This window comes from Mustela nivalis, assembly GCF_964662115.1.
Source record: "Mustela nivalis genome assembly, chromosome: 1".
NCBI classification, from domain to species: domain Eukaryota; kingdom Metazoa; phylum Chordata; class Mammalia; order Carnivora; family Mustelidae; genus Mustela; species Mustela nivalis.
Window position 1 is genome coordinate 67,591,063 of NC_139020.1, and position 25,429 is coordinate 67,616,491.

The 25,429-nt window shown below is 37.5% G+C and overlaps 1 protein-coding gene across 41 annotated transcripts in view; it reads right to left on the reverse strand.

The window, feature by feature from the left end:
• The window catches only part of TFDP2 (transcription factor Dp-2), a 178,476-nt gene that overhangs the window by 43,798 nt on the left and 109,249 nt on the right, over positions 1-25,429 (reverse strand). For 15 of the 41 annotated variants that reach the window (XM_082712451.1, XM_082712471.1, XM_082712455.1 and 12 more), the window contains 3 exons: positions 9,302-9,405; positions 3,020-3,141; positions 1,544-1,591 (listed from right to left, as the gene is read on the reverse strand). In XM_082712451.1, coding sequence (XP_082568577.1) covers positions 1,544-1,591; positions 3,020-3,141; positions 9,302-9,405 — 274 coding nt within the window. The remainder of the gene's footprint in view (positions 1-1,543; positions 1,592-3,019; positions 3,142-9,301; positions 9,406-25,429) is intronic. The other 26 variants (XM_082712440.1, XM_082712438.1, XM_082712446.1 and 23 more) reach the window with 5 other exon arrangements.

Below are 25,429 nucleotides of genomic sequence, written 5' to 3' on the forward strand. Positions count from 1 at the left end.
GCGAGTATAAAGAGAATCTTGTTTTTTATACTATTTGCAGTACATAAGTGCCACCAATCATAACTAATGAATAGTGCCATTTTAAGACCTTAAATATTGCTAAATACATCTGTACAAACTTGTATTTCTGCCCTTTCTGAGGATAAATGCAAAAAAAGACCAGCAGGGTTTGGAAAGAGTAGTTTCCATTAAAGAGAAAGAACACTTTGCTCTATATCTCTATTGTGATACAGCATTTCCTCAGACATGATTTTATCTGTCCTAAACAGTTACAAACCAAGAAGCAAGCAACAGATGCCACAAACTGGTGCGTATGCAAGAAAACACACATTTTTAATTATATAGCCTCAAGATCCTCACTCATAGTCCTTTTGATTTTATTTCAGGCTGAATTCTAATACATTTGGCCATCTAGTTTCTCAGTGCACAGCAAATCAGAGGTAGCAAATTAGAAAATAGAAAAGACAGAAAACTATTTATTATTCTGAGAGCAGATGACCTAACAAAAAAAAGGAGATTAAAATACCATTGGAAGAAGGGGTTAAAAAAAATCTTAGAATCAAAAATAAAATTAAAAAAGCGTAGCTGGTAAAGTTTTATAATTACAACTTTGGGACTCCTGGGTGGCTCAGTCAGTTAAATGTCTGACTCTTGGGGCACCTGGGTGGCTCAGTAGGTTAAGCCTCTGCCTCTGGGTAGGTCATGATCTCAAGGTCCTGGGCTCGAGCCCTGCATTGGGCTCTCTGTTCAGCAGGAGCCTGCTTCCTTCCCTCTGCTCTGCCTGCCTCTCTGTCTACTTGTTCTCTCTCTCTCTCAAAAAAAAAAAAAAAGGTCTGACTCTTGATTTCAGCTCAGGTCATGATCTTGGGGTTGTGTAACCCCTATAATGGTCTCACTTTCAGTGGAAAATCTGTTTCTTTCCTGTCTGTCTGTCCCCCCAATATGTGCACATGTGCTTGCTCTCTCTCAAATAAATAAATCTTTAAAGAACATAGTGCAACATTAATATGGTACCTCATATAGTGGCTTCCATGCACACTGAACTTTAAGTTCAAATAACGACCCTACATTTTTAACTCTGGAGCTTCTGACTTGGTAGACATTCATACTGTATTCAACACTCCAAAGGTGATTCTGATGCATACTGAGAAGACTGTCTTAATAGTCTAAGGAAAGATTATACTGTATTTAATATAATAGTTAAGAAATAAGTGAGAACTTATAATCTTTAAATGTGTTCAAAAAACTTTTTTAAAAAGTTTGGACATGTTGAAGTAATGTGGTACATTCATCTTCCAAGAGGAGAGGGAGGGCTAAAGGACACACCACCAACAGCCAATTTTGGAACCATGCAAATATAATGAATATATGTAATGATAAGTGAAGTAGAACACTCAGTAAGGCATGAAATAAAGGCAGAAACTAAATGAAGTTAAAGATACGCAAAGAGAAACAGCTCTAATTAAACCACAACAATCTGGACAGAAAACTCCTCTCTACATAGTAGCATCTCCCAAACAAAATACTTAACACTTATACTCACCTTTCTGAAAAATCAGAATCTATAAATTCTCTAGCTCGTTTTCTATCACTAAAAAGAAAAAAAAAAGATAGCATAAAAAGAACAGATATTTAAACACAATTTTATTTCACGAATAATTTATTGTAACCTGTCTAATTCCACAGCAAATACATCCAAACACAAAATCTAACAAATAGAAAAGATAAGTTTTATCACAGGACCGAGAAATCACAACATAATAAATTTTACCACAGGACCAAAAAGATCACAATATAACACAGTCTGAAATGAGCTCAATGAAAACAGGAGAAAAATATTGCAGACTTAGAAAAGGCACAGAGTAGTATTAGTCACTATGGAATGACTGAGCAATCTTTCCACCTCCATTATAAAGCACTGCTGGGGCTGAAAATATCCAAACCCGGTCATCTCCAAAGTGGGCCAACACACCTGGCATGGGTTTGGCTTTCATGTTTTACTCTCTCAAGGCTATGCAGAAATCCAAGGTTAACTTTCAGATCCTATGTGGGATAAGGACTGAATAAAGGCCATGGAATTACAGGTGATTGTGTCATTTCATCTCCTTTGATAGTGAAAAAATATGTATACATATGAAACTCTTCTGTCTCTAATGTGTGTGTGCGTGTGCATGTATGCACACACATGAACATGAATATGGCTTGAAACACTTTGCCAGGATTATTTCATCAATTCATTTAACATCTTGGAAATAAGAAAGCTCTTACACAACCAAGATTTACTGTCTGCTTGCTAGAACTCACAATCATAAGTCAAAGACAGAACTACCAGTATAGTATGCCACCACAGAAATGACTTCTCAAGTAAACAAATAAGGTTTAAATCCTTTATCTTACGCGTTTTCTCTTATGGAAAGATGAAAGGCTCAAATGATAAGGAGCAGAGAAAGGCTGGGTAAGGGTATTTTACAGGCAGAAATGAAACATCTGAAAGTTTGATACTAAAAGTGGTAAATGAGGAGCACAAGGGATACTGATTTAATTGTCCAGTGTTTGAAAAGGATCAAGAGAAAAACTCAGTAAAATTTTTAATATTTTTGGCCTCTTTTTCCTAGTTCCTTTTCTGATGTTTAAGGAAACAAAAATTCACAGGGGGATATTCTGAGCCAACATTCAATATGTAACTCTTAAGTTTGTTAAAACAATATAAAATATAGAATTTGCATAGGGGTACTAGAATTTGCATAATCACAAAAAAGTAGTCCTTTTTCAGAGCTGAAAGATCAGAAGATTCTGGTACAAATTACTGTATTGTTTTTCTCTACCTAAAAATGGTTGCTCCATAAATGATTTATATCTAAGACATAAACTGAAATTAAATTAGGTAGTTTTAAAGGCAACACATAGTTTCTAAGGACTAGGCTAACATAAAACAAGAATGGAAGACAACACAGTGAGAGAAAAAGATCATAGCTTCAGAAAAAGTTTTAAAAATGGTAACTTGCAACAACACTCTTACCCTGGGACCCAGCCGGTAGCTTCTGCTATGTGTGTCTGAGTAACCATTGCTGGTGCAGGGGTATATGGACTCCCAATCAGAACACTTCCTGAACTGGTTAGTCTCTGTGGTGTGCTTATAATCTATAAAGTTAGGACACAGAAAATAACATTCTTAGTTATTAAGAAATGCATATAGGCAGAAAATAATGTTGACTGCTAAGCTACATATAAGGAGGAAAACTCACTGCCAAAAATGCACTTAATAGCAATCATCTAAAACATAAGATTTCACTCACTTATATTCTATGATCTTAAAGCATTAGTAATTGAATACTGCCATGAGGTCACAATACAGGTTTCAGCAAATGAACAGCAATTTGGAAGGATTAAGGTGGCAACTAACAATGTTTTAAAAATTTAAAAAACCCAGAAAGCTGTCTTTGAAATTACAGAACCTAACTGCAGTTGAACTTGAGGTACTAGGGCAAGAGTAAATCAGATCTTCATGTCCAAAATATACACAAAGGCATCATACAATTTGGATTATTGTAACAAATGCGATTTTATCTTCTTTTTTCAAGAGCATTTCCTCATGTCAATAAATATTCTTCACGGACATTTTGAAGATAGTGAAACATTTCATCATGTGGATTTGTTATCCCCTCCTGTTAGCTACATATGGATATTTAATTATCCAATATTATAAGCAATGCTGTGATGAACATTTTTGGACAATGACTTTGGCCTTAGTATCTATTTCCTAAGGACAGACTCTAGAAAGGTAACGGAACTAAGGATACAGACTTTTCAAAAAGCTTCTTGACAGGTGCTACCAAATTGCTGTGCAGGACTTCACTAATAAATAGACCATGTTTTTTCCAAAAACGTTTATAATAATCAGTACAAAAGACAACTTAGCATTCTACTAATATCTTTATAAGTACTTTTGCCAGAAAAATAAGGGCAGGCTCCAGTGAGTAGGCCAATGCAACAGCATTGGCCCCACGTTGGTAATTGTTGAAGAATGAGCTGCTGGGAACACAGGGATTCTCCCTCTCTTTTTTTTTTTTCTTTCCAACCCCGAGGCACAGGACTGCCCTCAACTGAGCAAACCCAGAGCTTCAGATCTTCTAAAGGGAAGAGATTCTATTTTCATATACTTTTGAAAATTTCCATAACAGCAAGGTTTTATTTAAGTACCAATTAAGAGAGAAAAGCATCTATGTGAGCTACACACAATTTTTAAATGACAGATCTTCAAAGGAAGTTCTATTTCTGCTGTCTGATATAGGTCAAAATACTAATTTTTGTAGCCCTGATCAAATGAAACCTGATTCTGCAGACAGGTCTAATTCCAGTCATTAAGTGAGTTGCTAATTTGCTCCATAAGGAACAATGGGAAGGATTCATTTCCATTTCAAGCTTAGTTCAGCCTTCATTATCAAAGTTGCATCAACATTTATTCATTTACCAAATACTTAAGAACATTAGTTACCTCCATTTGTGTATGGCATTTTGCCAATTTGGAGCTAGGGAGATAGTACTATATACAAATGCCTAGGAAATAATTTTAGTAAGTTAATTCTATAGTTAAAAAAGAGACAATAAACACTGATAGATATCTGGAGAATTCTGACTCTCCACAATTTCCAGGGACTATTAAATGAGGAATTTAGAAGCTTACCTCATGAGGAAATATGAATACTAGATAACAGGTTTGCCTGTCCTACCCTTCTACACACCCACTCTACCTCTGCACCTCCATTTCAGTGAAAATCTTTAAGGTAGACCAAATGTTTGCAGAGCCTAGTGCAGTGCTAGGAGATATTCACAGGAAAGGCACAAGAAATATTTGATGAACTGAGACAGAAGACCCAGCTCTTAAAATGAAAAAAGTAGCTTCTCTGTTCATTAATATGCCAGAAGGACTACATAAAATCCAGTAAGAAAATGCAATGAAGGGAGTTGGGGGAAATTGGAAGGGGAGGTGAACCATGAGAGACTATGGACTCTGAAAAACAATCTGAGGGTTTTGAAGGGGCAAGGGGTGGGAAGTTGGGGGAATCAGGTGGTGGGTATTGGAGAGGGCACGGATTGCATGGAGCACTGGGTGTGGTGCAAAAACAATGAATACTGTTATGCTGAAAAGAGATTAAAAAAATTAAAATGGATGGAAAAAAAAAAGAAAAAAGAAAATGCAATATAGGGGTGCCTGGGTGGCTCAGTGGGTTAAAGCCTCTGCCTTCGGCTCAGGTCATGATCCCAGGGTCCTGGGATGGAGCCCCGCATCGGGCTCTCTGCTCAGCAGGGAGCCTGCTTCTTCTTTCTCTGCCTACCTCTCTGCCTACTTGTGATCCATGTCAAATAAATAAATAAAATCTTAAAAAAAAAAAAAATAAAGGACATAGTTCTTACCAATCACTACATCACATGTTTGTATGTCCTATAACATGCTGACCTTGAGGGTGAAGCTTAAGAAGGAAAATCTGAGTATTTGATCAGTCTCTGGTCTATTCTATTTCTAGAACAGGAGTCTCTACAAAGCAATTCTTTTTTTTTTTTTTTAAGATTTTATTTATTTATTTGACAGAGAGAGATCACAAGTAGACAGAGAGACAGGCAGAGAGAGAGAGAGAGAGAGAGAGAGAGAAGCAGGCTCCCTGCTGAGCAGAGAGCCCGATGTGGGACTCGATCCCAGGACCCTGAGATCATGACCTGAGCCGAAGGCAGTGGCTCAACCCACTGAGCCACCCAGGTGCCCCTCCATAAAGCAATTCTAATCATCCAAACTTACCCTTGAGATAGACTGCATTATTTGAGCAGTATTATTACTAAGTTCTTTTTCTGTATCTGTTATTAGTAGCGTACAGGCTCATTTTACCTGATTTAAAGGGCTTTGTAGGAAAAAAAAAAGATGTAGAGAGGAAGGGAAATAGGATATAGGAAAAAACTGGTTATTATTTCTGAGAAAGGCTTTGGAAATGAACTGCTATGTTCTGGTTTATTTTTTCTTCCTCAATGTCAGAATGTCAGCTGACATTCTTTGCTGATCTGACGATGATTAGCAATATTCTGTTCTTTTCCCTTAGCCTAGTGCCTGCTATGCCCTCAATAGCAGAAATCCTCAATAAACATTTCCTGAATGAACAAACTGGAGGGATGATATACTTCAACTACAAAGACAAGTTAGAAGTTCATGTGAGATGCAATGAGTTCCTAAATTAGGACAATGACAGTGAACCTTAAACAAAATCAAAGAAAAGCCAACAAAACTTGATCAACTACTGAATACAGGAAAATTATATAGGTGATGAGTCAGATGTGTTTTATAAAACTGAACCTTAATTTTGAAATTCCAAATTGAAATTAGAGGTAAATTAGAGGTAATTACTATATTCAGTTGATCTGATAAAGAAAGTGAACATTTATTTTAAATTCTGGCACTTACCTTCCCCCACCCCAAAGAAATCCTTAATTTCAATGTAATCATGCAGTTTTTTTGACAACGGATTACAGCTGGGCTATGAAAATCATATAGTAATTGAACCTCATTCTGAAGGTTTTCTCCCTTCAATCAATATATCTTACATACTACTGCCATCTACAGTAGGAATAGCCAAGAAATTGTTACAGCCTTGTATGGTAGCTACACTGGTGGTGAACAGCATGAAGTACAGAGTTGTCCAAACTAATGTAACATTCTGTGTCAATGATACTTCAATTAGAAAGCAAGCAAGCAAGCAAAGCCAAGAGAGCTTCTGTATTCTTTTTTTTTTTTTATCACAAGCAGGCAGAGAGGCAGGCAGAGAGAGGAAGGGCAGGCTCCCTGCCGAGCAGAGAACTCCATGTGGGGCTCGATGTGGGGCTCGATCCCAGGACCCTGGGATCATGACCTGAGCTGAAGGCAGAGGCTTTAACCCACTGAGCCACCGAGGCGCCCCAAGAGCTTCTGTATTCTAAAGGGAAAAAGACTCTACGTAATTATAAAGTATTACATTAAAGGACTTTATTATTTCACAAAATTTTAGTTTTACTGTAAGAAACATGTACTTTTTTTTGATTATATGACAAGATACCTTTAAGTAAAGAGCAAGTATTCCAAACTAAAACAGTTACATTAAACTAGTTTCTATAAACACAGAAAACAACCTTTTTCTTAAGACTTTTTGAAATTTCTATCTACCATTAAGATCTGGCTAGAGATGTGAAATTTTTAGCGCAAACAGAAAGACAACAGAGAGAAGCAGGTTTTAAAAAAGAAAAAGGTTTTATTCAAGGGTTTTCCAACTTAAAAAAAATGCTTTTAAATCATGGTTGAGAGAGTGAAGGTGAGGGGACACTATTCAAAAGAAATAAACAAAAGAAGAGAGAAATGGCTCTAACTGGGATTCTACAACAATTAGGAAGTAAAAAAAAAGCTCTCGTTTCTGTCTAAGAACTGAGAACTAGAAAAAGCACCTCAGTATTAAGGACACAAATTAAGATCTGGTTTAAAGAGGAACCCCAAATCTCCCTTCCTTCTTCTGACCTTTCTTTTGCTGTTTCTGAGGTTTGTAGTGATGAGGTAAGTAGTGTATAAGACTACTTTATCATTGTCAGAACTGAGGTATAACAGTAACTGCATGCACAGTAGCTCAAATTGACAACAAAAAGAAAAACTGTTTCCAAAAGAATTTGAGCCACAGCAGTATCCTTAAAAATACTGACAGGAAATAGTCTCTCGAAACAGAGGACTGTGAGGGAGAAACTCTAAGAGTTTAGGGATGTTTATTTAATTTTGGTATTTATATAATCACATTTCAAAATACAGACTTTAAAGTCAGGTGCCTTATCTCATTTACACCTACTTTTCAGTGGCTGGTGAGAAGCAAAAGCTTAGTAAATGTTTGAAATATACCCTGAACTACCTTGAAATGGGGACACTTACCTGAACTTAAGTCCCCTGAGGTTTGGAGCTAGACTACATTCTTCACATAGTTATAGTAAATTGTGAGATATCTTTAGTTTGAATTCTGTAGGTAATTAACAGTCCTCAAGTGATCAAGAAAAATGTCATGTCTTGAATGTCTTAAACTCCTGAAGATTTGCTGAAGCCACTAAGTATGTTAAGATATATTTTTTTGCTTAAATAATTCTGCATTTAACAGAGTCCACAATACTGAGTATCATGGGCAAAATTTATTCTTCCTGCTTTATAGATGAGACCACACAAGCACTAACAGTACAGAGTTACGGTTCAGGGACGCCTGGGTGGCTCAGTGGGTTAAAGTCTCTGCCTTCGGCTCAGGTCATGATCCCAGGGTCCTGGGATCGAGTCCCGCATTGGGCTCTCTGCTCAGCAGGGAGCCTGCTTCCTCCTCTCTCTGCCTGCCTCTCTGCCTCCTTGTGATTTCTGTCTATCAAATAAATAAATAAATCTTTAAAAAAAAAAAAAAAGAGTTACTGTTCAAGCGTTTACAAACTTTTGTTAAAGGTGGCTGAGACCATTAAATTAAGTATAGTTTTCAGGGTAATTACATGTCACTTTGTTTAAAAGTAAGGCTTTTCTGAAAGTGTTATATACTTCAAGCTCTACCATAATTTTTTTTTTAAAAGATTTTATTTATTTATTTGACAGATCACTAGAAGGCAGAGAGGCAGGCCGAGAGAGAGAGAGAGAGAGAGAGAGAGAGAGGAGAAAGCAAGCTCCCTGCTGAGCAGAGAGCCCAATGTGGGGCTCGATCCTAGGACCCTGGGATCATGACCTGAGCCAAAGGCAGAGGCTTTAACCTGCTGAGCCACCGAGGCGCCCCAAGCTCTAGCATAATTAACGGAATGCCTCCAGAGAAACAGTTAAATATTTTCCACTTTTCATTCATTATTTCTACTGCTAAAGATTGATAGCTCTGGATATAGATTAACTGCTGGGTCATATTCAATTTATATGTGAGTACAAAGCTTAGGGCAGTAAAGGTTATTTTATAAGGAAAAAAGAGAAGAACATAAAACACAACAGATTTCTAATCAATTTAATCAAACTAAAAACAAGAGAAGCCTACCATAGGGAGCAAGCAAAAACCTTGATATTACATATCCAGAAACCAGACTCAATTAAATGAAAATTAAACAATGAAGAGCACAACCGCCTTTCTTTTTCTCAAGACTTAATCAGATACATTCTGACAAAAACAAAACTTCTTAAAAAAGTGCATAAGTTAAGAAGTGAACTGGAATTTTTGTTCAGCATCTTTAGTACCATTATCTTTTAAATTAGTCTTGCCTGAGCAAAATGTCAAATTTTAAGATTTGATGGTTTTCTTACCATTTGGGGTCCAACATTCACATTTATTGGTCCTAAGGTTTTTGGTAAAATCTTTGTTGGTGAGTTGGTGCTGGAAACTGGAAATGCAACAAATGAAATGTTACCTGAAATGATATCAAAATACTAGGTTAATGTCCTGCAATATCAGGGTCCCCTTCTATCTATACATTCATGGTCCCAACCCCAGTTTTGTTTCAGTAATATATAATTATTTTATTTTATTTTTTTTTTTAAGATTTTATTTATTCATTTGACAGACAGAGATCACAAGTAGGCAGAGAGGCAAGCAGAGGCCGGAGGGGGAAGCAGACTCCCTGCTGAGCAGAGAGCCCAAGGCGGGGCTCGATCCCAGGACCTTGAGATCATGACCTGAGTTGAAGGCAGAGGCTTAACTCACTGAGCCACCCAGGCGCCCCTATAATTATTTTAATAATTAAGTTAAAACAAGAAGACTTAGGGAAAAACCATTCTAATGATTGCTTTTTTTGTAGGGAATACAATTAGTTCTGCTAAATAGGAAAGCTGTAAAATAAATGGTTCACTCTGCCTGACAATTAATTACTAAACTTTTAATGGGTTTTTAGAGGAAAAAATATTTAGAGAATACATAATGCAAATCATAGCTTATGTCAGAGTTGAGAAATCTAGTTAGATCTTTATCAGACATCATAGAACCAAAAAAGTATTAAGCAGATAGGAACTAAAATATCTATTAGAATTTATAGTATAATAGAAAGTATTTACACTAAGAATTAACATGCTTGCAAATGAGTTGGTATTTAGAAAAAAATATGATGCTACCTAATGACACTGAAAACAGTGAGATGTGCACAGTGTTTCCAAGTGATATCAACACTTTAAATTTGAAATTAAGGTAGCTAAGTGCTACCCCAGAAATGAAACGTTAACTGATAACTTTCTGAATTGTGTCAACTACTTAACCACTCTGGACAAACTTTAGTTTATCAATGTTTTTCTTAATAATCTAATGTAACAAAGGAGATTCCCAGAAAGTATGTGAAAGAGACTCAATACTGAAACACTAGGGGGAAAGACATTTAAGAGCAGGACAAGACCCCTCCTTCTCAGATGGCCCCCTTGTATCTCCAAGCACTTGCCCAGACTCCTTAATCCCCTCTTCTCACCTGATTCTCAGCAAATACTCCTATTTCCTTCAGTGAGGAAATCAGGCCATCAGGCTATACTATAGCTTCTCTTCCCTGACCTGTGAACCTGTCTGCACCCTCACCTATTTTTACTTTTTTCTCTCTGAGTGGAAATTCTCATATAAATTATTTCTTTCATGTCTCTGCACGTCCTATCTTCTCAGGGGTCTCACTTATCAATTATCTACTGTCTCCTAGATTTTTTTTTTTTTAAAGATTTTATTTATTAATTTGACAGAGAGAAATCACAAGTAGATGGAGAGGCAGCCAGAGAGAGAGAGGGAAGCAGGCTCCCCGCTGTGCAGAGAGCCCGATGCGGAACTCGATCCCAGGACCCTGAGATCATGACCTGAGCCGAAGGCAGTGGCTTAACCCACTGAGCCACCCAGGCGCCCCTCTCTCCTAGATTTTCAACTGCACCATCAGCTCCTCCCCTTCGGTTTCTTTCTGCCCATTTGCCCTGTATCATTTTTCCTCAATACCCACACTCAACAAGGTCTAATAGCCAAATCTGTTTCTCCTTCATGTTTTTGGTATATGATTGAGTCTTGGTAGATGATCATTACCATCCCAGTGACCCAGCCTAGAAATAATCAACCCCCTCCTCATTCAACTGACCACCATATCCTATGTATCTCCTTACTTTGGCTCCTTTATGTTGCTGACACTGGTTTAATTTGAAACATTATCAAATCTGATTCTAACACACTTACCGTCTAACTCAGTGATTCACTATTGTGGCTGTGCAATGGAATTATCTGGGACTCAATAAAAAATACCAATGCTTCAGTCCCACCCCCAGAACTGCTGATAAAACTGGTTGGGAGCAAACCTGGGCATCAGACTGCTGAAAGTTGTCCAGAAGGTTCCAACGTGCAGGCAGGGCTGAGCACTACCACTCTAACTGGAAATGCTACTTCAAACAGTTTTGCTAGCCCCTCCACAAATCTGTAACAAACCAGTCTTTCAACTAGGGAAAACTGTTCTGGACACTCCCCTACTTTAGGCCTTCAAAGATTCTACAACACTTTCAATGCCTCCCTCAGATTCCTCAACATGGCACAACAGTTTCTATCTAGAGATCTCACCCCTGCCTCCCTTCCCAGCTTCATCTTCAGCTACTCCCTCCACTCCAATCAGGTTAAATACTTTGCAATTCCAGAAAGGCCCCAGCTCAACCACTCTAGTTCTGGCACACACCTTTCCTTCTGCTGGAAGTCTCTCTCTCCTGGGGCTACTTTTACTGCCTAGCATTTAAAATGGCATTCCATACCATTTTCTAAGTCATTACTGTGTGCCAGAGTCTGTTCTAGAGGCTTCCCATATATACATCATCTTGCTAGTGCTTAGGAGAACAGAATAAAATGTATTATTACTGTCTCCATTTTACACATTTAGAAACTGAGACAGAATGAAGTTTAAGAATGTGTACAACATGCCAGAGATAGAGAGGGCCACAGCCCTACCTCCCAAGCCTCTGCTCTGTTTGGTGCCACCTCCTCTTACAAGCTATTCCCAGCCTCTGTGGTCTAGTTCCTGAATGCCCTTCTTCTGACTTTTTCATAAAACCTATGATCATTTGCTTGTTCTAGCTATCATTTACATAGTTTTAAGTGGGCTATGTCTCTCAGCTTTGTATCCTAGCGCCTGGTTTAGTTCCTGGCACAGAATAGGCACACAGAAATATAAAACTGATTAGCAGAGATTGGAGCTATTACCTTTTCTAATCTGGAAGCCATATTTCCTGTAATATGGTGTAAACTGTATTTTTTTGTTACATTGTAACTGGTACCATAACTTACACTGATTCTGAAATAAATTTAAATGCTAGGTCTTTTATTATTTTGAACAACCAGGATATCAAATAAAGTTTCCTTCCTTTGTAACTATAAAGCTGATTTTTGTTTTTATATAATACACATACCTTACCAAGTGCTAAAGATAAAAGTTATTATCAAACTTCCCAAATATGGTTATTTACCTATTTAAGAATTCACTCTAACTAGAGAATAATTATCTATGATTCTAGGGTGAAGGAGAACAGCTATGTAATTGATAAACATGTGCCATCAACCTAGCCCCAGGCAGGACAGGCATGTGAGGAAGAGCACAGCCCTACAAAAGTCTGGCTCTCAGATTTTTTTTTTTTTAATTGAAGTATAGCTGACATATAGTATTATATTAGTTTCAGGAGTACAACATAGGGATTTGATAGTTACATATATTACAAAATGCTTATCATGGTAAGTGCAGTTACTCTCTGTCACCACACAACATTATTACAGTATTATTGACTTAATATTCTCCATGCTGTATGTTACAACCCTGTGACTTATTTTATAACTAGAAGTTATACTTCTTAGTACCTTTCACCTATTTCATCTATCCCCAGACCCCCTCCCTTCTGGAAACCACTGGTTTGTTCTCTATACTTATGAATCTGTTTCTGCTTTTCTTTGTTCATTTAGTTTTTAACATTCCACATGTAAGTTAAACCATGTGGTATTTGTCTTCTCAGATGGTTTTAAAAAATGACTTTAGTGATGCTGAATGCTTAAGATGAGATCACTTCTGATAAACTGTTAAAGCAAAAATCAAAAACCAGCAAAAAGCAGTTGAACAAGAAACACAAAAAAGACAAATTAAGGTTAGGGAACAGACTGACTCTGATTTTAAACCTGACACTAGAGGAAAATTAGGAATATAAAACTCAGGTCAAAACAAAATGAAAAACATCATTAAACCCAGATCTGCCATGCCAGTTAATACCAAAAGAATTTAGAGGGAACTTAATAAATTTGACAAATTGATTCTAAAGTGCATCTGGAAGAGTAAAGGCAGAGAACAGCCACGAAATTTTTTTAAAAAAGGAGTAACAGGGAAGAGAGGAACTTTAGCCTATCTAGATTTCAAAATTATTACACAGCTGAAGTGTCAGAAATAATGTGATATTGCTAAGAAGCAAATAAAAAAAGTGACAAAACAGAAATTAAAGTCCAGAAATTACTTCTTGTATATACAAAAATGTTATATATGGTAAAGGCAGCATTTCAAATCAATATGGGAAAGGGCGGATTACTTAAAAAAATGTTCTTGGTTGTGTATCTGAAAAATAAAACACTGTACATCAGCTGCACTACAATAAAAAAAAAAAAAAAAAGGCACACCAGAAGAAATGTTTTTGAGATAAGAAACTGTCCACTTGGGTAAAAGAAACCTTGGATTTCAATTCCTCATCTTGTACAAAAATCAATTCCCGAAAGATCAAATATTTACACATAAAAATTAAAGACATAATGCCTGGGTGGCTCAGTGGGTTAAGCATCTGCCTTCGGCTCAGGTCATGATCTCAGAGTCTTAGGAGAGAGTTCTGTATAGAGCTCTCTGCTCACAGGGAAGCCTGCTTCTCACCCTCTCCTTCTCCCTATGCCCCTCCCCCCTGCTGATGTGCATGCACACGCTCTCTGTCAAAATAATAAAATCTTTAAAAAAATTAAAGCCATTAAAGTATTAAAAGAAGGTAATAATAGTTTTTGTAATTTGGGGATGAAGAAGCCCTTCTGAGCATGTTATAGAATTTAGAAATCTTAAGTGAAAAGAGACTGACAGATGGGACTATCAAAAAATAAATGTTTCCGGGGCGCCTGGGTGGCTCAATGGGTAAAGTCTCTGCCTTCGGCTCAGGTCATGATTCCAGGGTCCTGAGATCAAGCCCCGCATCAGACTCTCTGCTCAGCGGGGAGCCTGCTTCCTCCTCTCTCTGCCTGCCTCTCTGCCTACTTGTCATCTTTGTCAAATAAATAAATAAAATCTTAAAAAAAAAATGTTTCCTAAATAGCAAAAGACCTAATATACTTGAGACAAACCTCAGACTTGGTAAACAAATTTGCAATACATATGTCATTAGATTACTATCCTGAAAAACTTTTATTTACTTAATTTCCCACTTCTGAGTCAATAACAGTAAAAATACCTCAATACAAAAATAAGCTGAGGCCATGAAGAAACCCAAATGTCAATAATCACATGAAAAGATGCTTGATTTTAATTAAAAAAAAAGTTACACTTAAAAAAAAAGAAAAAATTTCATGTACCAGGCTGATAAAGATTAAGAAGTCTGATAACATCCTGAGTTGATAAAAATGTAGCATAATGGGTGCATTTACAAAATACTTAAACTTGGCACCTACTAGATGTTAAGTACTAATGCTAAACACTTATGCGTACTTGGTGCAAGGGACACTATCCTCTGCACTCAAGCAGCTAACACGTTGTTGGTGGGAGGGATATTGGACAGTCTTTTTGGAGGGCAGTCTGACAATGTAACTAAAGAGGAGTAATGGGTCTGGTCTCTTAGAGGACATCATTTTAAATAAGTGCTTTAAAAACAATTATACACATTTTAAAGTCTCTTTCCACTTCAACAAATGTCCTTTCAACTGCTCTCCATTGTCTAAGTGACAAGCTGATCCCTGGCCTCTGCATCAGCATCACAAGTAATTCCCAATAATGGGAAGACCCTCTCAGCAGCAATTCCTCTGCTGGATATGTATCCTAATAAACTAAGCAGATAAGAACAGTTATACACGTCCTAGAACTGCAACATTATAGATAAAGGCAAAAACCTAGAAACAACTTAAATGTATAAACACCTTTTGGTACATGTGTATGATGGAATATTACATAGTTCCTAAAACAGAATTTTAAGGACATTATTAGCCATGGAAAAATGTTCCCATTTTACGAGGCTATGATTAGTATGACTCCCTTTACCTAAAAACTAATAAAAAAACTCATAAGTTATATAAAGCATAAAAAGTATGGCAAGATAAACAACAAATGTAAGAGAGGTTAGCTCTGGTAAGAGTTTGGGGGAAATGTTTTAATTGTTTCATACTTATTCATTACTTGAAAAAACATCTTAAGAACATGCATATTTTATAATTTAAAAAGTTACTGCCATTCTGGAGGGAAAAGAGAGAGGGAGGGAGGGAAGAGAAATAGCATGAGATTCAGTCACAGCTATTTAAACAAGGTAAAAATCTATAAATGAGGTATTTGTGTTTTATAATCAGTAAAAATGAAATCTGCTTTGGAAGCAATAATTTTGTATAAGATGAGAAATTGAAATCCAAGGTTTCTTGGATTTCAATAATCATAATACCCAGAAATAAAAGCCATGCATTTAGACAACTTTTTACTTTCATCAAATCAACTAGGTTCAAGCAGAAACAGAACTTTTTTGACTTAAAAGGACATATTTAAATTGGTTATAAACATCCAGTATCCCAACATTTCAGGTAGGTTAAGAGAAGTGAACCAAACCAAGTGTAAAGAATTTTTCCCAAGTACCTGGCCTTAATTCATAGCTCCTTGGCAACAGGGGCTTGATACTATCCAGAAGCCAATTCCTGGCAGTTGGTGTATTTATTAAAAACAAAAATCTAAAGACCTGCCTGAATCTGGGTTTTGGCAATTCTCTGCATTAACTAAATGAGATCAATCACCTGGGGAAGTGGCTTGGAAAAAGAGTTAAAAACTTAGCCAAATCTTGGCACAGGCACACAATTTTGGCTCACAATTTTATTTCGATTTTCTGAGTAATTAGAATCTTTCTGTTTTCCATTAGAATTGTCTAGACACCAAAGATTTCTTTCACTCATAATTCTTAAAGGGGTTCCTGTTCCAGTTAGTCACCTTCAATATGTCCAATTAAAATAAAAAATTCAGTGAAATAACTGTGGTTTGTCTACATGATGCCAATGTAAGTTATTTTTTCACAGTACTGACTTTCTGGAAAAAAAAAATTTTTTTTTGGCCTGAATTAGTTTTTGGAAAAACCTTCACCCAAGCCTATTGTCACATCCTCCTAGAAGAATCAAATTAATAACTTACTCTAAGAAAGTGTATACCTATTTAATGGGTTTATATAATCTCAAATCAGAAATAGTGGTATATCCCACACACACACAGGGTCCCACTCCAAAGGAAAAGCTAACCTTCAGCCTAAATAGTTAAGAGAATGACCTAGTTTGTGGTGGTGTAGGTGTTTGTCAAAGTCCTATCATGCTAGGCTAAAGGGGTTAGGCTCCACTACATGCAAATTATACCTTAATAAAAAAGGGAGGGGGGAGTGACCTACGCAATTTCATACTTACTATCAAGAGGCTAATTACAGATTATACAATCCTTTTGCTTTCTTCCCTCAGATATTTACTTGCCTTATTCCCTAGCTTCCTTCTAGTCTCTGGTCGGTCATCACATCAGATGCCTGACCATTCTATATAAGCACTTCTAATTTACTATGATTCTTTACCAGAGCTCTTATCTCTATGTGATGATATATGGCCTATTAATATTTCCTTGCTTAGGTGATGATGATGACTTATTTTCTTTATTCTGATTTCCCCTCCTGCTTCTAAGTGCTTGGTTCTTGTCCTGCTGTTTTAAATGCCATGACTGGTAGCCAACTTGCCCCCTCCCCTGGGTGACAGAGATGTCTTCATGCTAAAGAACAGACAGGTCACACACATGCACTAAGCTCTAGGACCTGGTCAGTGTAGAAAGAGCTCTTTCAAGGAATAGTGCTCCAATGACCATTTGCAAATACATCATCAGCTGGGAGAACCAATCTGCTAAACCTAAATCACTTGTGTGTGTGTATGTGTGTGTGTGTTTCCCATGATAGAAAAGGCAAGAGAAATCCAAATCTAGAAGGAAGAATGAAGGCCTCTTGCTTATTTGGCCCCCAGATGTAGCCAATGGAGGTTTCCCACTACCCAAGCCAAAAGGCCTTTCTAAGTCCTGAGACTGCCAGCTTGCGAAAAGATCTTGCTAAATACTCTATTCTCAACATTATTTTATTTTCAACACTAAAAAAGTCCTTATTCCCTCTGTGTCCATTTCCATTCCTTTCATGTGCTTCCAAACTAGGTCCTCCAGAATGAAGGCTTCTCAACCAACCAGGGGAGAGAGTTGCCCTGACTACCCATCCACACATTTATCCAAGGCAGCCACACAGACTCAGGGACAAGAGGACCAACCGTGTTTTAATCACATACCAGACACTAAACCTCTCACTTCTCTCACAAAGGACAAGAGGGGGAACTCACCAGTAATCCCTAGGTGTTGGCGGTGAGTAAAAGCATCTTCCTGGCTGAATGTGAACCAAGAGCTAGATAGAAAATCAGCCAAGACTACAGGAGGGTATACACGAAGGGCCAATCATCTACATTTAAAATGGGAATGGACTAAATCTGTAATGAGATGTCTAATTTCTTCCCCTACCCAAGAAATGAGGCCAGCACCATCTAAAATGCTCTGACCAAGCCTACACACACACACACACACACACACACACACACACTCAGACATTCACTGTTTGGAACCTTCAAATGCCTTAAGTCCTCATGCGAATAGAGTTTTTTCTTAATTTTTAATTTTTTATGATGTTATGTTAGTCACCATACAGTACACATCATTAGCTTTTGACGCAGTGTTCCAAGATTCATTGTTTGGGTATAATACCCAGTGCTCCATGCAATACGTGCCCTCCTTAACACCCACCACCAGGCTCTTTTAACCTCCCATCCTCTCCCCTCTAAAACCCTCAGTTTGTTTCCCAGAGTCCAGTCTCTCATCGTTTGTCTCCCCTCTGATTTCCCCCAATTTGTTTTTCCTTTCCTTCTCCTAATGTCCTCCATGCTATTCCTTATGCTCCACAAATAAGTGAAAGCATATGATGATTGACTTTCTCTGCTTGACTTATTGCACTCAGCACAATCTCCTCCAGTCCTGTCCACGTTGATGCAAAAGTTGAGTAGTCCTCTTTCTGATGGCTGAGTAATATTCCACTGTGTATAGGAACCACATCTTCTTTATCCATTTGTCTGCTGAAGGGCATCTCAGCTCCTTCTACAGTTTAGCAATTGTGGACATTGCTGCTATGAACACTGGGGTGCATATGGCCCTTCTTTTCACTACATCTGTATCTTTGGGGTGATTATTACCTGTCCTCAGCCCACCCACTCCCAGAATTTAAGTTCCATAAGGACAGGGGCACTTCATTATCTCATCCACTATTGTATCTCCAGCACCTAGCACACCCTGCCTGAGACAAAAACAAATACTGTTGCATGAAAATGAATACATGAATGAATACATGAATGGCTGGATGGAAGCATATGATACAAATTCATGAGACACATGAAACACAAGTATATTGTGAAAACTACGTTTCCTTCTATCTCCAGCCACCACCTAATTATTCCCTTCCCTACTGATGTCTACTGGTGCCAGGTTGTATATAAACTTCTGGAAAGATTCTAACATAAACAAACATATATGCATAAATGTCCTTTTTTCCTTCATATATAGCTGGAATACTATATCAGTTTGCATGTTGCTTTTTTCCCACTTAATACTGTATCTATCTTAGTTGTCTTTCTACACCTGTATATGTAGTTTTGCCTCAATATTACTTTGTTAACCACACAGTATTACTTTTTATGGATCTACATGTTTATTTATCAATCCCTTAGTAACGGAAAAGCTTTTAATATTACAAATAATAATAAAATCCTTTATTACTACAAGTACTACTATAATGATTATTCATGTCTTTTACACATACTGGTTGTACCAAATGACTGCACCAATTCACCCTTCATAGAGAAATGTATAAAAATTTTTTAAAAAATAGGGACGCCTGGGTGGCTCAGTTGGTTAAGCAGCTGCCTTCGGCTCAGGTCATGATCCCAGCGTCCTGGGATCGAGTCCCACATCGGGCTCCTTGCTCCACAGGAAGCCTGCTTCTCCCTCTGACTCTGCCTTCCACTGTGTCTGCCTGTGCTCGCTCTCGCTTGCTCTCTCTCTGACAAATAAAATAAAATCTTAAAAAAAAAAATTTTTTTTTAATGTATAAAAATGTCCATTTCTATGTATCCTTACCATTCAGTGTGTTAATCGAATTTTGTCAACTTTTAGGTTAAAAACGATTCTTGTTTCATTTTGGTTCTAATTTATTATAATGAATAAGGCTGACATGTTTTATTTAAAAATCATCTAAATTTTTCCTGAAAATATACCCACCTTTCTGTTGACTGCTGGTGATTTTTTTAAACTAGTAGACTCTCTTTAAATATTGAAAAAATAAGTATATTCTTTGTTATGCCTGATGCAAATATTTTTCCCAATTTGACATCTGCCTTTTACTTTTATATATGATTTTCTTTGTGTATTTTTAAAGAATGTAGTAGGGTTGTTTTTTGTTCTTTTTTTTAGAGAGAGAGTGAGAGAGTGGGGAGGACAGGAGCAGAGGGAGAGAGAAAATCCTAAGTAGGCTCCACACCCAGCACAGAGCCGAGGGCAGGGCTCAATTCCACAAGCCTGAGACCCTGACCACAACCGACATCAAGAGTCAGATGCTTGGGACGCCTGGGTGGCTCAGTTGGTTAGGCAGCTGCCTTCGGCTCAGGTCATGATCCCAGCGTCCTGGGATCGAGTCCCACATCGGGCTCCTTGCTTGGCAGGGACCTGCTTCTCCCTCTGCCTCTGCCTGCCATTCTGTCTGCCTGTGCTCGCTCTCTCTCCCTCTCTCTGAAAAAAAAAAAAAAAAAAAAAAAATTTAAAAAAAAAAAAAAAAAGAGTCAGATGCTTAACTGACTTAACCACCCAAATGTCCCAAAAATGTAGTCAATTTTATACTAATTCCTTTTCTGTGTGATTTTTGTGTCATATACAAGAAGGTCTGTAAGTATGTTTAAAAATAAAAATGAAGGTCTGAGTAACTACAAAGTTTATTTATCTTTATTTCCCTCCTTAGAGGTGTATGTTATATACAGACATGTTACATTTTACTTACCTTAAGGGTTTGGTATTTCCAGTTGGCTATACTGTTCTTTAAAAACTTATTTATATACTAAGATTGTATTAAACATCCGCCATGTTTTCTTATAATACATTAATGCCTTCATTTAAAGTGTAACATCCTTGACATCTGGAATTTATTTGATGTGAGAAATAAAACATACAATATTTTTCCCTCAGATGGCTCCTTTTTAAAAAGTATGTTTTATTTATTGGGGTACCTAGGTGGCTCAGTCAGTTATGCATCTGCCTCCAGCTCAGGTCACAATACCAGGGTCCTAGGATCAAGCGCCACATGGGCTCCACACTCTGTGGAGAGTCTGCTTCTCCCTCTGCCTGTGCTGCTCCCCCTGCTTGTGCTCACTCTCTGTCAAATAAATGAATGAAATCTTTTTTTTTTTTAATGAATGAAATCTTTAAAAAATATATCTTATTTATTTGAAAAAGAGAGAGTGAGCATATGCACAAGCACACAGGAAGGGGCAGAGGAAGGGGGCAAGCAGACTCCTGAACATGGGGCTCCATCCCAGGACCCAGAGATCAGGAGGTGAGTTAAAGGCAGAGGCTTAACTGATTGAGCCATCCAGGTTCTCCCCCGCCCCCGCTAGCTATTTTTAGGATATTATTTATTTGACAGAGAGGGACATAGAGAAAGACTGAACACAAGCAGGGGAAGTGGGAGAGGGAGAAGCAGTCTCCCCACTGAGCAGGGTTCCCAATGCAGGGCTCAATCGCAGAACCCTGGGATCATGACCTCAGCTGAAGGCAGATGCTTAACTGACTGAGCCACCTAGCCCCTCAGATGGCTATTTTTAATAAATAATCTGCTCCCTTTCCCCCATGCTGCCCTGAAATGTTACCTTGATCATTTACTTATTTGGGTCAATTTACTGATGTTCTATTCTGCTCCACACATCTGCCTATTTATATGACAGTGTCACATGCTTTTATTTCATTCCTGATTAACATTTCCACCAGAGAATAAGCAGAGTCAGAACAGGAGTGTCACGCATTTTTTCTTTCTGTATTACCCTTTTAACTATTTGTTAATAAGTGCTGTAAAAGATTATCAACTGGTTTCACATAAACTACTAATTAGGTCAAGTCACAGATCAATTCTAGGACAGGTCAATTCATTTTGCAAGGAAAAAAGATTCTACATCTTAAAACTATATTTCTAATTTCAGCCAGTCATCTAGAAAGCAATGTATGTCACTGAAGAGTGGACTAGAACAGAAACAGTATTTATCACCTTTATTTGACAAATAAGTCAGGCCCAATAATTCAATGCACTATCTTTATAAATAAAACACATTAATAACACATAATTTGAAAAACGGCAACATATCCAACTGGAAATGCCAAGACATGTAAAACAGAGTATATCTACATAACCATAACCACAGCATCGCTACAAATGGGAGATGTGAGAAACAGAAGATAAAAGTTCCTAATATTGAGTGCCTGGGTGGCTCAGTTGGTTAAGGGTCTGCCTTTGGCTCAGGTCATGATTCCAGGTGCTGGGATGGAGCCCTGAGCCAGGCTCCCTGCTCAGAGAGGAGCCTGCTTCTCCCTCTCCCTCTGCCCACTGCACCCACCCCTCACTTGTGCTGCCTTGCTCTCTTTCTCTCAAATGAATAAATGAAATCTTTTTTAAAAAAGTTTCTAATATCTCCTAAGTTTAATGGTTCAAGTGGCCTCTAGAACCTCCCCCTCCATATTTGCTTCTACAAGGGAATTCAAGCAGTCTGTAGTACATAGGTAAGGACAGAAGATCTGAAATGCAAATACCTATATATCATAGGCATGGAAGAAAAGCTTAGCTGTTTTTGCAGCTGTCAGAACACAGGACTTCTAGGATCCCCCAAATGGACCACCTAACCAGGATCTTTCCAAGAACCAAAGAAAGGCTTTCCATGAACCAAATCAAGATCCTTGAAATGGCCACAAGAAACAAGCTCTTAGCCCTAAGGGTCAATAAATCCGTCCTGTCAGTTTTTCCTACATACTTTCCCTGAAGGATCAAATCTGTTCTCTTGGCTTTGATAAGCATTTTACATGGAGGACACCTTTTAAAGCAATTAACTAGCTCCTTGTTTCTTTGGTATCTAAAACCCTAAATGCCCTGGATTCTTCACTTTGAAAGGAGAAAAAAATTTTCTTTCTTCATCTTCCTGTATGCCAGAATTTAAACAGTGTCTCTTAATTTCTTAAATGAACTCCTTAATTCAAGGTCTGGCATCTGGGATATTATAGTTGTTTTCATTTAGTTCATCAAACCTCAAAGCTAAAAGATCTTAGAAATAATTTAATCCATTCTCACTAGGTTTTCTTTATAGGACCTTTCCTTTCAATATTTTTAAAATGTCTGTTCAAAAACAAGTCTCACCTACAGGTTTGATTCTATCACTTTTACACTGGCTTCTTCATCTTTAGTTAAAACATGTCATTTTGTCCTTTTTCTATTATCTTGCTCAGTAAAGGAAACCTGTAAATAAATTTCTCATTTCTCTTCTACCTGTTTAATTAGAATTTCCCATTTTTTGGACAATATATCTTCTGATTAATACTTGAATTAGTTTACCATATGGCCTCAGACAACTTGGCTCTTCCAATCCTTCAGAGTAATTTTTCCCAAATGGGCCTGGTCTTAAGCTGTAAAGAGGTGGGGGTGGGGCAGGGATGTAGTGTCACTCTAATTCAAAATGCACATTCCTTGGCTTCACTCAACATCCAAAGACTCAAAAACTAGGTGGGAATGCTTATTTTTAACAAGTGCCTCAGATGATTCTTATGATCAGTCAAGGCTGGGAAAGATTGCTTCAGGGTCCCTTTTTCTCGTGGTTCAAGTTAAGGAAGTAATGGAGTAAAGTAGACTCTTTCCATTACACTTAATCTCTTTCCAAAAAATTTTAAAAAGAATGGACTGAGTGACCCTTATTTCTTCAGCCTCTTGTTTTTACATGTTACATCTTCTCAGTATTTAGCCTCCATTCAACCCCTACTTCCAGCACCATCACCACAGCCAGTATACCCACCAGATGGCACACAGACACCGTGTGCACGCCTAGTAAAACAGTGAGTGGATGGGAGCACATTTTATCTTGTACCAACAGCCGCTGAATGGCTAGAGTAGATCAAGGCAGCTGGGTGCAACCAGAAAGATCAGAATTTATGAGTATTAGAATATCCAAGTGCACTTAATTGGAAATCATCCTCATGAAGAAGCCCACAACCTTTCTAACATGGTAATCTGTTCCTGACTGTGTTAGTAAATAATTCATTTAAAATTTATAGTGAAGGAGTGCCTGGATGGCTCAGACAGTTAAGTGTCTGCCTTTGGCTCAGGTCATGATCCCAAGGTCCTGGGATTGAGTCCCACATTGGGCTCCCTGATCAGCGGGGAGCCTGCTTCTCCTTCTCCCTTCGCTGCTCCCCCTGCTTGTGTTCTCTCATATGTGGGCTCTCTCTCTCAAATAAGTAAATAAACTCTTTAAGAAAAAATTTAGTCAGGAGAAATATTTTTCCAATATTTATAAAAGATGGCAAATGACTTACAGATAGACCTACAATTTAAAAGTTGCATTCTTAAATTTAAAACTTTACGACACTTAAACCCAAAAAGACCAAAAACTACCCATGAATTAGAGTTTCAAAGCACTTCTTTTCCCTAGAAAATTAGAAAGGGGATCACTGAATTCCATAATACCATACTCAAAATTGTAATGATCAATATTCTTATTTCAACAATATGTTCCATTTGAAAGCTATTATTGAAGCTACATCGAAATCATATTTTGAAGAGCAAGAAATCTTAAAGTTAGACATCAACAGCAACAAAAATCTTTGAATTAAAACCTAATCCATTAAGAAGTGGAGATGCAACATGGGGGATTAAGGGGGTAGGATTAAAATGCATGAAACAAGATGGGACTGAGAGGGAGATAAACCATAAATGACTCTTAATCTCACAAAACAAACTGAGGGTTGCTGGGGAGAGGGGGTTTGGGAGAGGGGGGTGGGGTTATGGACATTGGGGAGGGTATGTGCTACCATGAGTGCTGTGAAGTGTGTAAACCTGGCAATTCACAGACCTGTAGCCCTGGGGATAAAAATACATTATATGTTTATAAAAGAACAAAACAAAACAAAACAAAAAAACCTAATCCATTAGAAGATTTTTTTAAAAAAAAAAGATAAGATTTTGCAAACTTCTATACCTAAGTTCCCTGGGTCTACTTGGCACATAGTAAGTAGGTCTCTTCATTTTTGTCAGAGAAATTGCCAAGAGAGTGACAAACTTTGTACCATAAGTGAGCAAAGTGCCAAAAACCAAGCTCCTATGGATGGTCTCCAGCTTTAGAGTCAAGATCCCAAAGTTCATTTATAAATTGGTTGCTTGAAACTTGGTAGAAAGAACATTTTGTTATTACATGACAGGATCCTTTAGCAAGAGTTAACTCAATATACTTAAAGCCCAATACTCATATTATTTTATCTGCTCCTAAACAATGTAAAAGATTTTCTTTTCAGAAAAATATAGACATCAGGCAATCTTCCCTCTGACCTCCACCTAAGAAATGAGAGATTTTTAGGTTGCTGTTGTTTCTAGTTGTACACATATATACATAAGGCAAAGGGAATGTCTACATTAGTCACTCTCTGGGTATTCTAACTTGGAAAACAATGAATAGGCAAAGCTTAGATGCCCACAGACCTCAGTTTTGAGTTCATATATACAATGGGAGAACTATAGGTACCCTACTCTGAAAGTCTTTCAGTGTATTACTCTTAATTTGAAGGATTAACAGTCTCAAAGATTTCTGTATTGTTGTTGCTGATGCTATTATATACCCAACTGTCATGCCTACATTTATAATCGTGACACATATTTTTGGTAACTACAATCTAGGATTATGTCATAGTTATATATCACACGTGGGGCCATCAACTTTTTTTTAGGGCTGTTTATTTCATCAAACTTACATATACTTTGATAAAAATTATAAATATTTTTACTTTAGTCAGACCATAGTTTGTAAATCCTTTTTTTTTTTTTTTTTTTTTTTGAGAAGGTGGGGAGAGAAGGAGAAAA